Below are 23,120 nucleotides of genomic sequence, written 5' to 3' on the forward strand. Positions count from 1 at the left end.
ACTGTTCATCATTTTTGCTGGATTTTGTGACTGCCCCCAGGAAATATGGTATCTCTGAAACATTATCTGAAACGTTTTCTGTCACTTCTCTGACTGATTTAGTGTGACATCTAGACTCCCAGTGACCCACTTTATGACATTTGTTGCATGTTGATTTCAAGGCTGGGCATTTTTCCTGTTCCTTGTGTTTAGGTTTGCCACACCTTCCACATTTTGGTTCTCCTTGCTCTCCACTTGCTCTCATTCTTGGCTTCCACTTGGGTTTTCCTCTGCCTGCTGTTTTTTCCCCGTGCTATCTCCTGCACTGCAGCGTATGTCTCCCCCTGCTGGTGGACTTGGAGTGCAACCTCCTCAGACTGACGTACGGTCTGAACAGTTTGGGCTAAAGTAAGATCAGCCATCAGCTGCAACTTGCGTGATAAATCCTTATCTGAAATGCCCACAACTATGCGGTCACAGATGTGTTCATCTCTGTTTACACCGAAGTCACATGTTGGCGTGGATGTAAAGTCCTGCAGTGTTCTCCGCTGTTAATAAAGCCATTAAAGTGCATCGGCGACGTGAGTCTCTCCTTCCCCACAACAAGCGGCATTACAGTATTGACCAGTGCACACCAGGAAATAAACGGTGTCATTTCTTACAGGCATTGGCTGGACAGCTATGTAGTGGGGCTTGTTTAACCTTTGCCTTGTGGGCAAGCAGGAAGGAGAGACGATGCTGAGAGATGTGTGTGTTCTGAGCTGCTGTCTGGTGGCCGCGTTCAATAAATAAAGTTGGCAGAAGCAACAGGAGAAGTTTCCTTCTTTGCTTCGGAGCTGAATAACACTGACAAGTTAACAGACTAGTAGCGAACGGAAAAGAAGACGGCTTTGTTTGTGTCGAATACAGAAGATGAGGACTTTGATGGATTTGTGGATGAGGATTGATGAAAAATAACGTGAGTACATTCTAAAATACTTCAATTAAGTACAACCCAACTCAGTTTTGCTCCCGCTGCCGCATGCACGCTAGCGTATGTTTTTTTTAATTGTAGCGTCGCTGGGAGCACGTCCTGTTCCCAGCATACTTTGCGGTAATTTTTTGGTGCAAATGCTCTTAAAGTTACATGTTTGACCAGGAAATAGCAAGGTCAAAAGAAGACGGCTTTTTTATGTGGAACAACTGACAGTTTGTGTGGATCTTGTGAATGATTGTGACTGAGCTAGGACTCAGTAATTCAAGTCTACACACGACGGCTTCATTGATTGAAAAACGCAACTTTTTCGTGCATGAAGCTTCTACTTGAGTTGGTAATTTGGCCGCTATATGCGGTCAGATATTGACCAAGGGAGACAAAATGGGTGGCCGCTGGCCGCGTTGGACAGGTGACTGCTATACACAGGGTCTATAACATGTACATTTGCTGGGGGGGATTTTTCAGTGGCCGTTCTACAGTATAAAGGTGGCCGCTAAGACAGGTTTGACTGTATTTGACAAAAACAAGTTGTTCCAATGGAAGTGCAATTTTGCTTACAAGAATAATGACCCAAAACAATTACATTTTCTCTGTTATACTCAAACAAAATAAAATACATCTCACAAACGTGACCATACATTTTGTGTGCGTCACATATACGTATTTTTGGGACACATTATGACAGCATATGATATATTATCCATAACATTAGAGTTTAATTTGGTCTCAAAATAACGTTTGCAATAGTTTTAGCGTCAGTTATTTGCCGGACAATCAACGTTTCAAAATGCACATGCGCATTGTTTTGTGGCTCATTTCAACAAAAAAGTAGTTTTGCCCAGTCATATTACTAAAACGCAACTTGCATCACAGCCTTGTTTGTAACCCGAGGGCACATGTAGTTAATCACTTTTTCTTCCCTGCTATGAGCATCAACACCGCAAACGAGCTGGCCTGCTTTCTGATGCACATGTGCAAGTTTTATGAGGCCGTCGCAGTCTGGAACCCGTCTGGGCTAAGGAAATGATCCAGATGCAAAGCTTCTGGTTCTTGTGACCCAGTGGGACACCTGCTCTGCTGCGGCTGTGCAGTGCAATGCACAAAGCAGCATTCCACCACGTCTTGTCCTTGGTGGTGTCGTTGACTCTGGCCAGCATCTTTTCAGCACAGACGACACACGCCGCGTCGCACTTCAAATTTTGCCCCTTTGCTCTATCACTTTTTTTTCAAAAACTTAAAGTATTAATTAGGCCTGTCATGATAATAGATAGTCGAACGATACAAAAAAAAACAGGTTGAAAAAAAGAAAAAACGGTCTAAAAAATGTTGCCAATAATAAGGAATATCAGCAATAAGTGACCGGCAAAATTTGTTATTGTGACAGGACTAGTATTACTAAATCATCGCTGTTTTGTGGTTTAATTTTGCTTATTATTTTCCAAAAATATGCATATTTAGGCAAGTTGTACATACAGTATTTTCTGCCTAAATTAAGCATTTTCAAGCATAAAAATGGCTAAATTAACTAAAAACAAATATAATGCATTCAAAAGATGATATCCATATGATATGTAGTACTCTACACCGGTCACTAGGTGTTAGTAATGTTACTGATTTACTCAAACAACATACTTTTATTGCAGGTTTGAATCACACTCCCGGTCGAACGTTTTAGGACACTAATTTCCGTGGGGGAAAAAGCCCCATTTTTCAGTATTAAGATGGTCTGTCTGTCTTCCTTTGTTTATCTCCGTTTTTGTTGCCATGTTTGTAGCAGCAAATCAATTTCTCCAGTACAATGCTGTTCAACTGATGCTCACAAGGGTATAAAGGAGTACCACAGTGTGTTCCCAACACTGCTTTCATGCAGACAGAGGCGGTAGTAAGTACTCCAGAACTTGGAACACCTGCAAAAAATAGTAGCACCAACTTCCAAGGCTTGATCAACCTCTGTTTCTGCAGAACAGCTTCAAATTATTGACCCATTTTGTGGTCCCTGAAACAGGCCTTTTTGTATCATTTTGCATATAATTCTGAAACATACAGACATCGTTGCAGCCAAACTCACCCGAGCAATGAGTCGGGTTACAACATGGCTGCAGGAGTGCCGCTTGCAGTGAAAAACTGCAGATTGTAAATCAATATACAGTAAGTACCTTGGATTAGTGATAGATCGAAAGTTTTCATTTAAACCTCGTGCAAACACAATGTGCAAAAAAAAATCAAATTTTTTCTTGTACGTTTTAGCTCAATCGGACATGATGTCTACTGAGGCAGTGAAAATCTTCTTCCATTCAATGATTTGCAGCCATCTCCATTACTGAATGACTTGCTGGTCCCAGGCAAGTCATACGCCAATGAGACCACTTGAAAGTGGGGGACGCGCCAGTCAGAGTTTTATGCTGGCGATGTAGATCATCCATGAGTGAAATCTGCCGTTGAAATCTGCCGGTACCCACGTTTTGTAACATTTATTTTCATCGCTGTTTCACGGCAAACAAAGCCAATATGCTTGTTTTACCAGAACATGAACAAAATGCTGGTATTTTGTATTTCACAATGCATTTCTCTCCTCTCACGTTATTAACGAACACCTGAGTGAAAGCAGGCTTGCAGGGACCTCACGTGGTCGTGGGTGATATGACCTCAAATCAATATCAATTGGGCAGTTTTCCTTGATAACGATAAATGCAGGATAAATCCCCACCTACTGAAATTAATCGCAGGAAATGCAAATAAACTGCTTTTCGTTGATTTATTGCCCGACTGGCACACATTACTTTCAATGGAATGTAATGCACGTAATGGGACGCACCAATTCCGCCTATAAAGCCTGCTGAACAAAACCTCCAAAAAGCGCCAACAACGCTGCATTTCCATAATGTGCTTTGGGTGATTACGACAGTGTTCATACTCACTTTACATTTAGTGTTCTTTTGCTCAACATCATCTTTGTGGAAGCCAAAAGAAACGTCCCTGGGACTGCGGTCCACAAATATGAATGTATGGTACACACCCTGGCAAGCTACGTCCTGTACACACACGTACTAAGCTACACGTGCAGCCACATGACATGACTGGCATCACGTCTTGATATCAAGCCGACCGACCACAACCATGCAAGCTCATATTTTCCAATAATAATAATAATAATAATAATAGCAGCATTTATAAATCTGGTGACTTTCTCATTTTTCTAACAATTCTATTCAATTCCAAACCTTCCATTGTCATGTTATTTGCCTAGAAGTACAAACTGGATAGAGAACCATCAACAAAATGTTCTTGTAGCCATGTGACCATCTATTCCTGACATCACATAAAGCATGGAATCCTTCAAAACTGCTACCAACAGCAAACCAATCATGGTTTCCTGTAGAGACGCTTTATTTTTCTTTCTTCAATTTTGCATCGTTGGCCATGATTTGAACATGTTTTGTTTTTTTAAAGGCTTTAAAAATCCACATAGATTCATGAGATGTATTCCATTGTAACCTTCATGTTCAAATAAACATAACCAAACCAAACCCAAACATATTTCAATTCAAGGATTTGTGTTGTTGGGGTCGCACGGTGGTCTCGTGGTTAGCATGTTGGCCAACACAGGAACAGTCTGGAGATGGGAAGACCTGGGTTGGATTCTCCCTTGCATGTTCTCCCCGTGTGTGTGTTGGGGGGTTTCTGGGTACTCCGGTTTCCTCCCACATTCCAAAAACATGCATGCTAGCTTCATTGGAGACTCTAAATGGTCCATAGGTATGAATGTGAGTGTTTGTCTATATGTGCCCTGCCATTGGCTGGACACCAGTCCAGGGTGTACCCCACCTGTCGCCCCAAGTCAGCTGGGATAGGCTCCAGCATACCCCCGCGACCCTAATGAGGAGAAGCGGCATAGAAAAAGGATGGATGGATGGATTAAAGAAAATATTACTCTCTTTTTATCTTGTTTAGAAATGCAAAAACTAGTGAACCATGGCAAAAAAGAATTCTGATGTGTTTATTTCCTAAATGAAGTGAATATTAGCTCTAATCACACTCTTTTAAGTTCCATTTAAGCTCCATTCATATCATTTGCTTCATGCTTGTTGAAAAGCTCAGTAACCAACGCAACTAACAGGGAACAATGTTAGCCTCATGGTGGCTGAGTGGTCGCTACATTGGCCCCACGAGCAGCCAACCTTGGTGCGGAACTCACACGCCCCCCCCCCGTGTGCTGGCTTCCTTCCATGTGCGTGATAGGTTCATCGGAGAAATTATGAGAAAATAGAATAACACTCCTACTGTACATCTAGAATATGTCAACATAATTTTGCCTCATAAAAGCAAATTTGATCTCAATTTAAGAATATTAGAAGAGCATTTGGCTTACTTCTTACCTTGTAATAAGAACATTTGACTTCAATCTAGCTATGTAATGAAGAACTTGCTTATTTTAGGACTCATCGTATTGTTAATAGTCACAAGGAAAATGTTTCAGTTATATGAATTCTAGCCAAGCAAAGTTTGGTTAGCCCATTGGCAGAATTTTCTGCTTGAAATAAGAAAAGTTGTCTCATTTGAAGATGATCTGGGCTTCTTTCGAGCACGGCTGTGTTTGCAGTGCACTGCTAATGTTCCAGTGAGCAGCAGAATGACGTAAGAGCGGAGTAGTCAGCAGCTCACAGTCCCTCTCGACGTGTCTGTGAATGACTTGAAAGAAGGCTGCTGATAATGTCGACGCTCAAACGGTGCGTGATTGTAAAAGCATGTGTGAGAGAGAGCGTGTCGAAACACTCCATTCTTAAAGACAGAAAAATACTGTAGATCAAAAGAGGCAACTAAGCATGCACGTAACGGCATGCAACTATTCCGCCTATAAAGCCTTCTGGAAAAAACCCTCCCAAAAGCAGCAATAACACTCATTTACATAACGTGGCCTGCATGTGAACCAAGCTATTATTATTATCATCAACATCGTTACGCCCAAGAACTACGTTTCGTGACACCACTACTTTATTCCCCTCTAAAATGATGGCTGTTTTCCATTTTAGTTTTTTAGTTTTATTTTGCAGCTATTTCCATTTTCTTTGAATGAATTGTCTTCTCATAATTTGGACCTTTTTCCTGCAATGTTTTGAAATGATTCTCACATCGTTATGTTTTCGTTTTTATGTTTTTGGTATTTTTTGTTTCGTTTCTCATCATATTTTGTCTTTTTGTATTTCAACTTTTTGCGACTAAAATTGTTATTTTTCATCAAAATATGAGTTCATGAATTAGAAGTTTATCCTCGTAAAATTGTGACTCTTTTTCTTTATTCTGGTAAAGTTACAGCAGTTTTTTCCCACCATTTCTGTTGTTGTATTTGTCGTATTTTAAAACGACTTCAACTTTCTTATTGTAATTTTTGACTTTATTACCATAATATTAATATTCTCGTTAAATTGCAGCTTTTTTCTCAGCGTTTTAATTTTCTGTCGTAAAAAAATCTTGTAAAAATACTGCAGATTTGTCAGTTTTTGATGTTGTTGTTTATTTGTTGTTGGTTTTTTTTCCTGTTAAATATTTGTAAAACGTGCCATGGACCCCCGTACTGCACTTGGGACGCCACTGGTTGAAAGCGTTTAAGTTCATTCGGGACACTGGGGGCATTTTCTTTCATTGCTTCCCTGTTAAATTTGCCTTCCAGCTGAGGGGAGAAATACTCAAAGACACCAACAGCGTTGCAGTCCCGGATTAGCTCACTGCTGGAGTGGCTTCCTTCAACTATAATACAGTAAACGCAGCCTCGGCCCTTTGAAGTGTCCTCCGTTTGGATTCAGCGTTTTCTCCAGCTCCCACTCTCACTCTGTTTAACTGAAATGTGTCACTTTGCTTTCCACTCTTGTCTCTTGTTGGTCTCATTAGCTCTGTGCTGACCTCCGCTTCTTTCCGTTTGCAGCCGCCCGTGAAAACAGCAGCACTAACCCCAAGAGAAGGCCTCAGCTTTACCCGAACAAAGACAAAGACATGGTATGCTGGCTTTTTCGCTGGATTCTGTGGTGGTAAAATAACAGATCGTATATTGGGCAACACATGTACCGTAGATGGATGCTAAGAAGTTACATTCTGTGTATTTCAAGAAAAACTGCATTTTAGATTTGTGATGTAAGTGAAAAGGCTTATTATCAGTATCAGCTTTGGTCTCTGCTGTTGTTGTTTTATTTTTTACTTTCTTCTTAAAAAGTCTTAGATTTTATTTTTCTGGTCAAATGATTTATTCAGATATAATATTATACCTTTTTCCCCAACCTAATTTTCTTACAACTTTATTTTGGTTTGTTTGTTTCTCATATATATATATATATATATATATATATATATATATATATATATATATATATATATTTCAATATTTCAACTCTATGCTACTGAAGTGACAATATTACGAGTTTATTTTGAGAACTTCAATTTTATTCTCAGAAAATTACTGTTTACTGTTTTTTTTCCACTTTTAAAATTTTCCCAGTATTTCAACTTTCTTCTTGTAAACTTTCTTCTCATAATTGGAACTGTATTCCAGTATCGGCAGCATAAAACCCTGATGGGAACATCCCCAGTCCGGGGCAATGTTACTGTCCAAGTCCAGTAAATTATGGTCCAGATCCTCATATTGGGCAATCCTTAGAGCTATGTTGTTATTATCTCTTGATAAAGTTCCGTCATAGTTGTGTTGTGAGTTAAGCTTCATGCTGCACAGGTCCATCTGCTTGACAGTGATTGATATTTGTCTAGCTCTTTTATGTTCCTAATGGTTGTAACTTTTGCTTCCTCTGGCGTTCCACTTCATTTCATGAATATTTTGCAATTTGCAGTCCATGTTTGTGGAATTTTTTCTTGTCTTTTTAGGTGGCATGCTATGCCAGCATGTTTTTTCCTTCTGTGTTTTAACAGTGCAGTGTTGTGCTTTCTGTTGACGCACCTCATGATGATTGCTGGCGTAGAGCTGTCATTTTTCCAGTTGAGCGGGTGGCAAACCCTGATGTTGTTGATGTCCAGTTTGACTCCCTTAGAGAGGAGGAACGCAGTCACCTGTCGTTCCGTAGCGCTGACGTCTAGCTCACCTCCGTTGTCAGCAGTCACTGCCCGCGCGTATGAGCAGAGTTTGACGTGAAGCTCTGCCGTATCACATTGTTCATGCGAGTGTATTGCTCCGACTTGGCCACTTTGCTCTCCGACTCCACCAAGTGCCGATCATTTTCAACGTTCTGGACCTGGAGAACCTTCATCTCTTCCAACAGCTCCGGGATGGCTTTCTACTGCAGCTTGACAGCACACATCTTCTTGGTTAGAAACTCCAACACTTTCCTGACACTTTCCCTGTCGTCACCGTCGCCTTCCTCGGGCCCACGCTGTTGCTGAGCAATCGTGGAGCAACACCAGTTGTAAGCTAACCTGCAGACCTGCCAATCTGCCTTTCTGCCACAATCAGTGTACACTGATTGTTGCCCAAACACGAGGCAGTGGTCAAATCACTGGAGGCATCAACGACCCAATGTCTAGTCTGCAACGCGAGAATCAGTAGGAGTGTCACGAGATCTTGTGATCGTGCGAGATCAAAACCTGACGAAATTTCTCTTTTGGAGAAAAGCTGTCTCGTAAGAACAAGGCAGCCAGAAGCCAATCAGACTGTGAACTATTGCATTTCTACTGTGAATGATAATAAACGGAATATGGCGAGCCAGGTGACCCCTGTGATAGCACCACCATCATAAGACACACTATTTTCATTAAACAATCACACACAAATAGTTTTTGGAGGACAAGACATCATGAGCATAATAACAACAAGATAGTAAAGTTGTTCAGTGACACTTGAAAAAGTTAGTACGTAGTAAGTCCACCACCATAGTGCCCGTACCCAAGAAGAGCAACGTGACCTGCTTGAATGACTATCGCCCTATAGCACTCACTCCTATTGTTATGAAGTGCTTTGAAAGATTAGTCATGACCCACATCAAAAAGAGCATCCCGGCGGCAACTGTGGACCCTCTACAGTTTGCATATCGCCAGAACCGGTCCACGGATGATGCAGTCAACACTGCCATCCACACAGCCAGGACACATATGTCAGAATGCTATTTATAGACTATAGCTCTGCTTTTAACACAGTCAGCCCCCACAAACTCACAGATAAGCTCCTCACACTTGGCCTGTCTCCCTCCCTCTGTAACTGGGTGTTTAACTTTCTCACAGGCAGACCCCAGTCAGTCAGAGTCCACAACCGCACATCCAGCTCAAGAATTGTGAGCACTGGGACCCCACAGGGGTGTGTGCTGAGTCCACTCCTCTACACGCTCTTCACCTATGATTGCGTGGCCTCCCAGAACAACACCAGCATCATTAAATTTGCGGATGACACTACAGTCATCGGACTGATCACTGGTGGTGTTGAAACGTCATACAGAAGAGAGGTGGCGGACCTCATAGCTTGGTGTCGTGATAACAATCTCCTTCTCAATACAGATAAGACTAAAGAGATGATCATCGACCCAAGAACAAGGGAAAAGGAGCCGCACAGACCCCTGTTTATTGATGAGACTGAGGTGGAGAGGGTGAAAACCTTCAAGTTCCTTGGCACACACATCAGCGAGGACCTCACCTGGTCTCACAACACCCAACAAATTCTGAAGAAGTCCCAAAGGAGACTGTACTTCCTGAGAAGACTGAGGAAATTTGGCATGTCCACCACAATCCTGAGTTGCTTCTACAGATGCACTATGGAAAGTGTCCTTACCGCCTCCATCACTGTTTGGCACGGTAACTGTACAACACGTGATAGGAAGGCACTCCAGCGGGTGATCAAGACCTCACAGAACATTGTTGGGGCAGCCCTCCCCTCACTGCAAGACATTTATAAAACTAGAGTCCTACGAAGAACACACAACCTCATCAAGGACAGCACACATCCACAACACTCATTATTCACACTCCTACCGTCAGGCAGACGCTACAGGAGTTTGAAGTCCAGGACCACAAGGCTGGCAAACAGCTTTTACCCACAGGCCATCAGGCTTCTCAACGAAGCACTCGCACACGCCGCACACACTCATAGCACTTTATTTATTTATTTGTATTATTTATTTGTATTAATGTCTCTTCTGTTGTTGTTGCTTAATTTATTGGTATTTATGTTTATGTGTTTATGTTTCTTATGTTCTTATTCTTTCTTGTGTTTTCTTTCTTTTCTTGGGAGAATGAACAGAATAAGATTTTCATTGCATGGTATAACTGCTGTTTTACTATGCACATGACAATAAAACTCTCTTGAATCTTGAATCTTGAATCTTGAATAAAGTACAACCCAACTCAGTTTTGCTCTCGCTGGCTTTTTAAAAACATACAGCAGCATGCATGCTAGCGTATTGTAGCATCGCTGGGAGCACTTCTTGTTCCCCAGCGTGCTTTGTGGTAGTGTTTTGGTGCAAATGCTCTTAAAGTTACATGTTTGAGCTACATAGTTGTTAGTTATTGTTCTGCAAAAGTAGCTGTAGTGTCTTGTCTGTTTTTGCGTTGCTGTGTGATGTTTGTAGTTGTGCACCATGACTGAGACTGTTGTGTTGAGTGATGACCATCCTGATTTCAAGTCAACTGAATGAGAATTCTGCTCTTAATCTGTCCAAAGAAATAAAGCATTGTAGCTTTCTTTCCTTTCATTTTGAAAAACTGCGAGCGAAAGAGCGAGGAAGCAATGTTTGAACCACAATGTAGCGAGGGACGAGTACTGGTTATAATGGACGCTGTAGGAGAGAATAATAACGTCATGAGGGAGATAAGAATGTGAGTTGTTGTTGTTTTTTTTTAAATCACAGAATATGCTACAAATTCACTTTATTCTGTTGAGTACTCTTTTTTTTTTGCTTTAAATTTAATTTAAAGTGAGTTATTTTTCACACTAAAATGTGCAACATTTACATCTCGTTCTGTAAGCCAGAACGGGACCAGTGGCAGCTTTTCACGATTTCACAATGGGGCAAAAAGTTGACTTACGGCAGAATTTAGAAAGTGTTTTTAAATTCAAGCTCAGGTCTGAATGGGTTCATGTTTGAATTAAAGTGACTTTAAATTATCCTTTATCGAAAGTAGTGAAGTAACTCCATGAGCTCGGTACACTTGCTGTATGTATGCTGCTCATTGACAACAACTTTGATGGTGCTTATTTTCTTCTTTGCTATTTCTGTATTTATTTCTCTCGGACTGCCGGCCCTACCACGCTGTGCCATCATCTTCAATGTTTTTGCTGTGCAAAATTCCACAAATCGTGTTCAATGTAATTATTAATGATGTACAGTCAAACCTGTCTTAGCGGCCACCTTTATAGAACGGCCACCTGCCTATAGCAGCCACTGAAAAATCCCCCCCAGCAAATGTACATGTTATAGACCCTGTGTATAGCAGTCACCTGTCCAACGTGGCCAGCGGCCACCCATTTTGTCTCCCTTGGTCAATATCTGACCGCATATAGCGGCCAAATTACCGACTCAAGTAGAAGCTTCATGCACGAAAAAGTTTAGTTTTTCAGTCAATGAAGCCGTCGTGTGTAGACTTTAATTACTGAGTCCTAGCTCAGTCACAATCATTCACAAGATCCACACAAACTGTCAGTTGTTCCACATAAAAAAGCCGTCTTCTTTTGAGCTTGCTACTAAAGTGACACCGTTTATTTCCTGGTGTGAGACAATGTGCACAATGTGTGTCAATACTGTAATGCCGCTTGTTGTGGGGAAGGAGAGACTCACGTCGCCGATGCACTTTAATGGCTTTATTAACAGCGGAGAACACTGCAGGACTTTACATCCACGCCAACATAAACACACTTCCCAACTCTCTCCAAACTCACAGCTAGCACTGAGCCTAGCTCTCCTGCTCGGGACGCCCACCGTCACTTCCCGTCACTTCCTGATGAACTAAAGCTGTAATGACACTCTGCCGTATAAAAAGTAAAATATTAAAAACAAGCGTAAGACATTACTAGCACAGCTTTGTTCTGTGGGTGGTGGATAATAACAAGCCTAGTAGTGTTGTACAACTTTCATCCGCAGTCCCACAGTGCCCTCTACTGGTCAACATTTAAAAAAAATTCCCTGTTTTTTCTTTTTTTTCCCCTCTACTGGTCAACATTCAAACTGGACGCCAACCTGTCTATAGAGGCCACCTGTCTATAGCAGCCACTTTTGCAGTCTCCCTCTAGTGGCCGCTATAGACAAGTTTGACTGTATATCCGTTCTTGTAAACATCAGTGCCAGCGACCCAAATGACTCCAGCTGACTTCAGATCACCTGGCCTGGGTAAAGACGCCTGTATTCCCATGTACCTCTCAGTACACAATAACCTAATGTGTGATGCCTATACAGTACTGTAGTTCTGAAGGACTTTGCCATTTTTGTTCATAGAGCATGCAGTTTAGCAGGTGTTCTATCCTTGATTTCTTAAAAGAACTGGAAATGGCCAACCTACAAGCTCATAACACTTTTTTTTTAAATATTAACCTATGACGTAATTATAATCAAGTAAGGGGTCCCCCAAAACATTTCCCTGTAAAATGGGGTTTTTGTGTAAAACAGCTGAGAACCACTGCAGGACGCATAAACATACGCAACAGACCAGGGCTCTCCAACCCCCCCACTCTGGAGCTGCATATGGCTCTTTCATCCTCCTGTTGTGGCTCCAGCTGATTTATGCTTCTTTGTAGTCGCTACACCATCCCTTCTGACGGCATCATGAGCCTTTCCAAGTTGTGCGTCTGAGTTGAGCTTGTGCCATGCTAGGGTCAGTGTTTTTTTTGGTGAGTTTTTGTAAGCTCATGAACAATGGCAATGAAAGCAACTGGAACTGGAACTAAACAATGTGGTACAACACTTTTAGCGCAAATGATGATCCAATATCTGTGGAGAAACCTTAAGGAAAGCCTTAAGAAACATGACTAATTTCCTGGTGGCACCAGGAAGACAGAAAAGGAACATTGGTTAAGGAAATTATATACGTGGCGTTACAGACAATTTCGTGGTGAAATACGTTTTGTGGCTCCGGGTGGAAACGGGCCCAGATGGCTCTTTTGACACTAAAGTTTGCCAACCCCTGCAATAGACCAATTGAGCATTTCATGGCCTTAGTTGACTTGGGGGGAATGTTGCAAATTAATATTTCTGGTCTTCTAAAGTCAAGGCGATTGCTGGCGATTCGTTGTGAAGTAACCTCTGTCTTTATGTGTTTTTTTTGCACTATTTGGTGTTTAAAAGTTCTGTGGTGGTTGCTCCAAACTTGCCTATTAGTGATATCACTGACAAATAGACTACTTTGGCATACTCCTGGTTGAACTCAAATAGTATGGATTTCCGTTATTGGCTTTTTTCCCAATATGCCAATATTGTCCAACTTGTCAATTTCCAAATCCAATATCAACCAATACCAATATGTGTACCATCACATACCTCCTACCGTGGAATTAACACATTGTGGTGACCCTCAATATTGCTTTAGACGGTTACCAGGTATACGTCTGTTTGCGGGTCATGAGGTTGGTGTAGCCACTTGGCTGTTGCTAAAGAGTTGTAGCTTGTTGCTGAGTTGAGTGGAGAATTGTCTTTATGTGCACTGCGATTGAATGATGATCAGTCAATTGTGTGCCCCGCCTCTCGCCAAAAGTCAGCTGGGATAGGCTCCAGTGCACCTGTGACCCTAATGCGGACAAGCACTGTTGAAAGGAATAAACCATACCATCTTTGTGGTTACGTTGAAACAATAAAAATAAAATGATTTTTCACGGAGACTGAAATGAAAAGATCTCATCTACAGCTTGTAGGTTAAACAAATGCTTCTCTGAAGGCTTTGTGGTTCGTCACATGGCAGTCACACAGGGTCATCGATACTGCTGATACTGTGTAGCTGTTGTTTGCTAATGCTCAAGGGAGTCTTTGTTATCTGGAAGTGCTCCCACGACAGGCTCCCATCAGGGGAAAGTGTGCTTGTGCTGGACGCAGAGGGTCCCTGCTGCTCATTACATGAAGAAACTCCATAGTAAACCTTATGCATTTTTTCTTAAAGCACACTGGGTCCCCCGGGCTCATATCTATAAAAATGTTCCCAAATAGTCAGCCCTTTAGTTCCCTGTGAACCAAGAGCCATCGTCTGTGCTCAAGACAGGCAGTGTTGAATTATGGAATCAGACCACCTGACTGGGAAACATGTCACATGACATCACCTGTCACGGTAGTGAGGTCAGCAGCTTCACATTGAAGTCCAAGCATGCCCGTTTTAAGTGATTGCTCACTAAAACATTTGGGGCGTTCATCCTCTGCTGGACCAACAAGACCAAATGGACTGGCAGGTGTGTGTGCATGTGTGTGTGTTGTTGCTGTTCTCATTGAAACGCCTTCTTGAGAACCTGGAAAACTGCACCCGCTTGGATTCATAAAGCAGCACGTGTGTTGTATTTGTTTCTCAGGGACAAGGAGGGGCTTCAGCACGATTGACGACATCCATCATGGGCGAAAAATGAGGATTGAAAAATGAAAGAACAACAGACCTTATTATTTTAAAATGATATTATTATGACAAGCAAAACAATGAATAAAGTTATTTTGGGGGGAAAATTTGTTTGCAGAAAAAAATGTAAACATTATGGGAATGAAGTCAAAATATGGGAACAAAGTTGTAATTATGAGAAGAACATTTACAAGAAGAAAGTTTATATCGTTATGAAATGGGGGAAAAAATGATAGAATACCTGCCCTTTTTGGAGTCCTTCGAGGGAGTACTGGAAAGTGCTCCCTCAGACCCAACGAAAATACCAATGTAGCGCATTCAAAAGACTCAAAGATGTTGATGAAATGTATTCTATACAGGCACTACAAAAAAAACCTGCATCTTTTGCAGCCATGACCCACGCAAAGCTGAAACTCAACTCTGAACCCCTAAAGTCACCTCCTGTCCGCCTCCTTTAGGTCCACGTGGGAACACATGTAACAGTGGTGTGAAAAAGTGTTTTCCCCCATTCCTGATTTCCTTTTTTTTGCATGTTTGTCCCATTTAAATGTTATAGATCATCAAACAAATGTAAATATGAGCCAATGACAACACAACTGAACACAAAATGCAGTTTTTAAATGAAACTTTTTATTATTAAGGGAGAAAAAACATTCAAACCTACAAGACCCTGTGTGAAAAAGTGATTGCTCCCCCCCATTCCCCCCGCTCAAACATAACTTAACTGTGGTTTATCACACCTGAGTTCTGATTTCTGTAGAGTGATTATTGATTATTACCACACCTGTTGTCAATCAAGAAATGACTTAAATGGGACCTGCTTGACAAAGTGAAGTAGACCAAAAGATCCTCAATCCTCATGCCGATGAAAAAGAAGTATGAGAAAGAAAGAAAGTGAGAAAGGAATGAGAGAGAAGTGAAAAAGAAAGTAATTAAGATCAGACCTGGAAGACTTGCTGTGATAAGTGGAACCAAGAATTCTGCTGTCCTGAAGGAGAATGTCCGGCCATTTGTTCTGCAGAAGGAGAATGATATAAAACTAGGAAGGTATGGAATGCGAGGGTTAGTCTTGAATTGGATTAAAAGTTACTCATATGCATGTTCAGGATGAATGAAACCATTAAACCATTATAAAACACACCAGCATGTGCACCTCTGAACGACTGAAGAAAAACAAATTGAAGACGTTGGAGTGGCCTAGTCCAAGTCCTGACCTGAATCCTGTGGAGATGCTGTGGCATGACCGTAAAAAGGCACTTCATGCTGGAAAAGCCTCCAGTGTGGCTGAATGGCAACAATTCTGCAAAATTCATCCCCAGCGCTATAAGAGACTCATTGCAAGTTATCACAAACATTTGATTGCAGTTGTTGCCGCTAAGGGGGGCCAACCTCTTATTAGCTTTAGGGGGCAATCACTTTTTCACACAGGTGGTAGGTTTAGATTTTTTTTTCTCCCTGAATAATAAAAAGTTTCATTTAAAACCTGCATATTGTGTTCAGTTGTGACTAATGTTTAGTCAGTACGGGTCTTCTTTTTTTTTCTTAAATGAAATAGGTTGGACACATTTCTTAATGAGAATGAATTACTAGCAGGCAGTCAATATGGATACAGAGCCAACATTTCAACTTCTATGGCACTGATGGAAATCACGGAGGAAATCACTACTGCTATGGACAACAGAAGATGTGCAGCAGCAGTATTCGTGGATCTGACAAAAGCCTTCGATACAATTAATCACACTATCTTTATTTCATAATTAGAAAGGTACGGAATTAGAGGATTAGTCTTGAATTGGGTTTAAAGCTAAATAGCAAAGAGGAAACAGTTAGTAAAGCTAGGAGAATACACATCTGGGAGTTTACACACCACGTGTGGAGTACCCCAGGAGTCCATACTGGGACCAAAACTGTTTAATTTGTATATCAACGACATTTGTAAAGTAACAAAGGACTTAAAGATGGTATTATTTGCAGATGATACCACCGCTTTTTGTTGTGGGGAAAGCACACAAGAACTCATTAAAAAGGTCAAGGATGAAAAGGTCATATTAAAGTCATGGTTTGACAGGAACAGATTATCCTTGAACTTAAGTAAAACTAAAATAATGTTATTTGGTAATAGTAGAAAGGACACGTACGACCAAATACAAATTAATGGAGTGGATATTGAAAACGTGGAAGAATATAAATTCTTATATAATAGATGAAAAAATGAGTTGGAAATCTCATATTAAATATATTCAACAAAAGGTGGCGAGAAATATCTCTATATTGAATAAAGCAAAATATGTTCTTGACCAAAAAACACTCCACACTCTGTACTGTTCCTTAGTATTAGCATATTTAATGTATTGTGTGGAGATATGGGAAATAATTACAAAAGCAATCTTCGCTCACTCACTGTACTCATAATACCAAGTATAGACAACATACACACCTTTATTTTTAATATCACATATTAGTGATGATCATTCATAATACCAAGTATAGACAACATACACACCTTTATTTTTAATATCACATATTAGTGATGATCATTCATAATACCAAGTATAGACAACATACACACCTTTATTTTTAATATCACATATTAGTGATGATCATTCATAATGCCAAGTATAGACAACATACACACCTTTATTTTTAATATCACATATTAGTGATGATCATTCATAATACCAAGTATAGACAACATACAAACCCTCTATTTTTAATATCACAGATATTAAAATTTGCAGATTTAGTAAACTTTCAAACCGCTAGAATAATGTATAAAGTTAATAACAACTCGTTACCCAAAAACCTAATAAAGTATTTCTCAATCAGAGAGGAGAAATATGATCTTAGAGGAAAATTCAACCTAAAACATTTATATGTGAGAACTACGCTGAAAAGCCACAGCATTTCCGTGTGTGGAATTAAATTATGGAACGGATTGAGTAAAGAACTCAAACAAAGTACAGAGATGAATACATTCATAAACAATACAAGCAGTTGATGTTTGCTAAATACAAGGAAGAAGAGTCTTGATCATCACAATGATGTTCTGTACTGCTCGTTTTTTGTTTTGGTTTTTTTCTGTTATGTATTATTTATTATTCCAATGATTATCATATAAAACATGACATGAAATGCAGGAAGTGAACAACAAGTACTGTAGTAGATGTAGAATGGATGGGGGGTAGGATTAAATAAGCTTTGCTTCTTCCTACTCCTTTTGGACATGTGGAACTGTGATTCTAAACCAAACCAAACCAATACGAGGGCCCTGCGATTGGCAGGTGACCGGTTCAGAGTGTACCCCAACTCTTGCCCCCCCGCAACCCTAGTGAGAACAAGCGGCATAGAAAGTGTATTATGAGTGTAAAAGGTGACTATAGGGGTGTTATTCCATGTCTAGAGGACTCTAAAAAAAAAGAATGCAGTGTAACACGTTGTGTATTAATAACACGAGAAGATGCACACCATATTGTACGCTAACCGGAGAACGCACGCAAATGAGGCAAAATTGTGGCGTCAATTTTTACTTTGACGCTAAAGTGAAAAAGGCGCTGACCCGGGCATAAGCTAAGCGAGGTTCCACTGTATATCTTAAAGTTTTTTACTTGAATAATTATGAGTGACCAGACGGTATACCGCAGCAACACAACCAATCTTGTAATAGCAGTTAGGAGAAAACATTTCGGTTAACGCTAACACTGCTGTGAGTTCTAGTGTTAGTGTTAACCAAAGACCTCCTCAGTCCCAACGACACGTCTTCCAATGAGGAAGCCGTGCCTGGGAACACCATGGTGGGCTCTCCTATCTCTGGGGCTGAGGTTGCCGAGGTCGTCAAAAAGCTCCTCGGTGGCAGCACCCCAAGGGTGGATGAGAGCCGCCCGGAGTTCCTTAAGGCCCGAGATGCTGTGGGCGTGTCTTGGTTGAGACGACTCTGCAGCATTGCGTGGAAATCGGGGGCAGTGCCTCTGGTTGGTAGGCCAAGATGAGGGGATCACAGGGTGTATTCCAACTATCGTGGAGTCACACTTATTAGACTTCCTGGTAAGGTTTACTCAGGGGTTCTGGAGAGGAGGATAGTTGAATCTCTGCTTCCGGAGGAGCAGTGTGGTTTTCATCCTGGTTGCGGAACTCTCGGTAGGGTGCTTGAGGGTGCATGGGAGTTTGTCCAACCAGTTTATACTGTATGTGTTGTGTAGGCTTGGAGAAGGCATTCAACCATGTTCCTCAAGGAGTTCTGTGGGGAGTAGTCCGGTAGTATTGGGTACCGGACGAGCTAATTCAGGCTGTTCGTTCCCTGTATGACCAGTGTCAAAGTTTGGTTTGCATTGCCGGCAATAAGTCGAACCAATTTCCAGTGAGGGTTGGATTCCACCAGGGCTGCCCTTTGTCACCGATTCTGTTCTTTACATTTATGGACAGAATTTCTAGGCACAGCCAGAACGTTGAGGGGTTCTGGTTTGGTGGCTGCAGGATTGGTTCTCTAATTTTTGCAGATGATGTGGTCCTCATTGCTTCATCGAGCCGTGACCTTCAACTCTCACTGGATTTGTTCGTAGCCGAGTGTGAAGCGACCAGGATGAGAATCAGCACCTCCAAGTCCAAGTCCATGGTTCTCGGCCAGTAAAGTTTGGCGTGCCGTCTGCAGGTCGGGGATGACATCCTGTCTCAAGTGGAGCCGTTTAAGTACCACTGGGTCTTGTTCACGAGTGAGGGAAGGAAGCATCGCACAATCGACAGGCTGATTGGTGCGGCGTCAGCAGTGATGCAGACTCTGCATCGGGCCGTTGTGGTGAAGAGGGAGTTGAGCCGAAAGGCAAAGCTCTCAATTTATCGGTCGATCTACGTTCCTACCCTCACCTGTGGTCATGAGCTTTGGGTAGTGACTAAGCGGGAGAGGATTGATGGATGGATGGATGGATGGATGGGTGGACTGCTGTGAGTTCATCACAATCAACATTTTAGTGTAACACTCTTGAGTTTCACACCAATAGCACGATTTGAACGCGTATGAAGCGCTAGGTAACGCGGCTGGATGTGGACTGCTCATGGTCACATTTCAAATGCAGTTACTGCCACTCTGTGGAGTTTAGAAAAACTACCTGCCAATGTATTTTTGACCGGGCACTAAATAGAGACGCCAGCGGTTATTTGCAAAGTAGACGGCGCACCTGGAGACTGTAGGTGACTCAGCGGCTAACTCAATACAGGTGGTAATAATTCACCTCGGTAGGTGTTGGCAATGGGATTTTTACTGACTGGCATGTTTATTTTGGGTTTTTTTGCTCCTGTCTTTTTCCAGTTCTTTATGGCCATCATCTTCATCTTCGTAGTGCAGCTGGTTGGTGGCATCACGGTCTTCTTAAACCGTGACAAAGTAAGCTCCGGTATCCAATGTTCACTTTCTGATTTAAAGTGACGGTGTTTGGCTCAAACGTCTTTCATGTGCTGTTGCCCGTTTTAGCTCTACAAGAAGCACTTCACGAAGCAACTGGCAGATAAGTCGCTAATCTCGACTCTGCCAATAGTACACTGGCACAGGCATGGAAGCAAACCATGAGCGGTGTAAGTCCTTCCACTTCAGAGACAAGTGTTTGTACACCAGTCCGGTCAGGAACTGTGTTTACAGTGCGACCCTTCTGATGACCAACTCATGAAGTCCAGGTCTACCATGCAGGCTGACGTCCACGTACATGGTCGATGGACTGCTTCAGTTCAACGTCAAATGTGAGACCCAAATGGGATATTTCTCTAACAAATGGCTCCATTTATGTTGACGTGTGTAATTCAAAATAAAAGCATGGCAGGATTAACCTGGATTTTACCAGATTAGTGGCCACCAGAAGATTTGCGCATGTACTAAAACTTTATTGTCATTGTAGTCAAAACATATAAAAACTGAAGAATCGCAATAAAAATATACCCAAATAAATAAATAAACCCACACGTTTAGAGTTCGGTGCATGTGAACCGTGACACTGCAGTAATAGGATGTCTTTTTCTTTTCTGCTCATTTCAGTTTCAGTGCTGTGGAGTGAACGGCCCAGACGATTTGAAGATGACAGCCTCGGGGGTTGTGACCTATCCCAAAGCCTGCTGCAGTAGCAGCGGAGGCCAATGCAAGGTCCCAGACCACACTAAGGTATCTTTAAAAAATCTTTCATACAAATTTTGCTTTTCTAGGCCTAAAGAGGTCTGCAATTTTCTGGAATGTCTGGTATTTTGGAAAGTGAGGTATTAAGTTTAATTTGAGGGCGAGTGACTGAAATGTCTCCATCCGGTTTTGTGTATTATAAGTGGCCAGCCTTTTGGGGAGTCATGAACACTGACCTTAACTGAGGCAAGTGAGGCCTGCAGTTCTTTGGATGTTGTTGTGGGGTCTTTTGTGACCTCTTGGATGAGTCGTCGCTGCACTCTTTTAGTTATTTTGGCTGGCCGGCCACTCCTGGGAAGGTTCACCACTGTTCCATGTTTGGCCATTTGTGGATAATGGCTCTCACTGTAGTTGGCTGGAGTCCCAAAGCTTTAGAAATAACTTTATAACCTTTTCCACACTGATAGATCTCAATTAATCCAAGATAACTTTCGTTTTAACAGTTTGATGATCTGAAACGTTCAAGTGTGACATAAAATAAGAAATCAGGAATGAGGCTAACACTTTTTCGCACCACTGTATTTAAGCTAATTGTGTGTATTTTTTACTGAAATGAAGCATTTTCAATAGAAATGGCTAAATGACCAAAAATACAAACAAATATAAGGAACTCAGAAGAAGCACTGAAAAGCAGTCGTATGTATTACTACAGCGGCCACTAGGTGTCATGTCTTAGAGGGCGCTATTGTTAAAAAACGTATTTGATGCTCTTAACTATGAAAATAATCCATATGCAGTATACATAATGAATCCTACTTTGTGGAAATCCACTTATCACGGTGGGTTCTGGAACCAGTTAACCGCGATAACCGAGGGATCACTGTAAATACAAAAATCTCTTTTACAATTTCGCTAGCTTAATTTTCAAAGAATTCTCCACTTTGATAGTTAACTGATGATGTGCTCAGTTGTCATTCACTGTCTCCGCAGGGCTGCTATGAAAAAGTCCTTTCCGTCTATGAAACGTACCCCTTTATCGGGGCAGCGCTGGTCATTGTGCTCCTGGTCGTTGAGGTATGGAGAGCTTCTGTTTGAACAGGTTTTTTCTTCATACTACTTGTATGTTGAAAGGGTTGAACCGCAAATGAAAGAGTAGCATTTAGTATGGAGAGATCGCCATCTAGTGGTGGTGTTGCTGTTCAAACGTGTTCTTTCTTCCAGCTCTCTGCCATGTTCCTTGCTGTGATGCTCTACCGGGAAATCTAGCAGCAGCTCCCATCTGTGAAGTTTTTCGAGGAGGAAATGCAGGCAGAAAGACGATCATCGATCGACATTCGTTGCATTGAATGTGTTGTCTATTTAATGATCGGTGGGGGAACACGTGAAATTCTTAAGCTGTCATAGTTCACAGCTGGACTTGTGAGGCACTGGGTAACAAAGTAAAACACAATTGGAGGTAAAAATGCTGAGCTCAGTGCAAACGTATCATTTGTGGACCAGGTCTTGTAGATTGGGGGAAACGTAGACCTGACATGAGGACCAGCCTAAGAAGGCACTGCACTGACTTTTGGAATTTAAGAAAAATGTGCTCACATGTTATACACGTTTTTATGTATGCTTTGCCTGTTACTCGTTCCCTTTAATGCTGTATATTGTTTAGTAATAATCTTTTCCCTTTAATATTGTATATTGTACAAAAAAAAATCTTTCTTTGATATGCCTTTTTCACAGCCACTTTTTTATGATGTTTATCTCTGTAGCTAAGTGGTTGCAGTTCTCACGTGTAAGCTTTATGGATCTTCAAGGACCTCCCTGAGCTTGAAAGACAACTCATTTTATTTTGTGTTGGTATGGTGGCGCTTACTGCAGCAGCGTTACTGTTATGAAGGTATACCATGGTATAAATGAAAACACCCCGGTTGGAAAACCACGAAAATTTGTCATCATGCCGTTTGTGTGATATGAGAGAAAGTGGAGGTCGTGTTTCCTAAGCAGCCCGGAACTGGGCATACATAAAAACGTGTGAAGGAAGCCAAAACTAAATATTTATCAAACATCATTTCTAGCAATAGCCATCACCCCAGAGTGTTATTTAGCACCATTAATTCTGTTATTAACCCTGTCACTGCTGTTTTTAATGATGTTTCTGAACGCACATGTAGTACATTTCAACAATTTTTATGGACAAGGTTGCAACAGTCAGACAATCCATCCCAAAGGTCTCATCTGCTAGTCTGCCCGACTCCCCTGTAAAGCACATTTTTGAGAACTTTGAGCCAATCACCACTTCTCTTCTTAAAAAATCAGTCCAACAGTTAAACCCCACCAACTGCCCTCGAGACGTTCTCCCTGCAAGGATAATGAAGGAGGTTCTAGATACCATTGGTCCCACCCTTGTTCTGTTTATGAACAGCTGCTTCAGGCTGAGTATTGTCCCCACTGCCCTTAAGCAAGCTGTAGTTAGACCACTTCTTAAAAAAATGAATCTAGACCCATCAAGTCTATCCAACTTCCATCCAATCTCACATCTGCCCTTTCTGTCCAAGGTCATGGAGAAACTTGTCTTCTCAC

General features: G+C 41.5%; 1 protein-coding gene across 1 annotated transcript; it reads left to right on the plus strand.

Annotated features, from left to right (window-relative positions):
* Positions 1-510: 510 nt before the first annotated feature.
* On the plus strand, positions 511-23,073 carry LOC129181167 (tetraspanin-18-like). The gene is made up of 6 exons (XM_054775948.1): positions 511-937; positions 6,876-6,946; positions 19,758-20,020; positions 20,475-20,597; positions 21,540-21,623; positions 21,771-23,073. Exons 3-6 carry the CDS (start codon positions 20,012-20,014, stop codon positions 21,813-21,815), a joined length of 261 nt encoding a protein of 86 aa, XP_054631923.1. The 5' UTR covers positions 511-937; positions 6,876-6,946; positions 19,758-20,011; the 3' UTR covers positions 21,816-23,073.
* The last annotated feature ends 47 nt before the right edge of the window (positions 23,074-23,120 follow it).

Source organism: Dunckerocampus dactyliophorus, chromosome 5, assembly GCF_027744805.1.
Source record: "Dunckerocampus dactyliophorus isolate RoL2022-P2 chromosome 5, RoL_Ddac_1.1, whole genome shotgun sequence".
Classification (NCBI taxonomy): Eukaryota; Metazoa; Chordata; class Actinopteri; order Syngnathiformes; family Syngnathidae; genus Dunckerocampus; species Dunckerocampus dactyliophorus.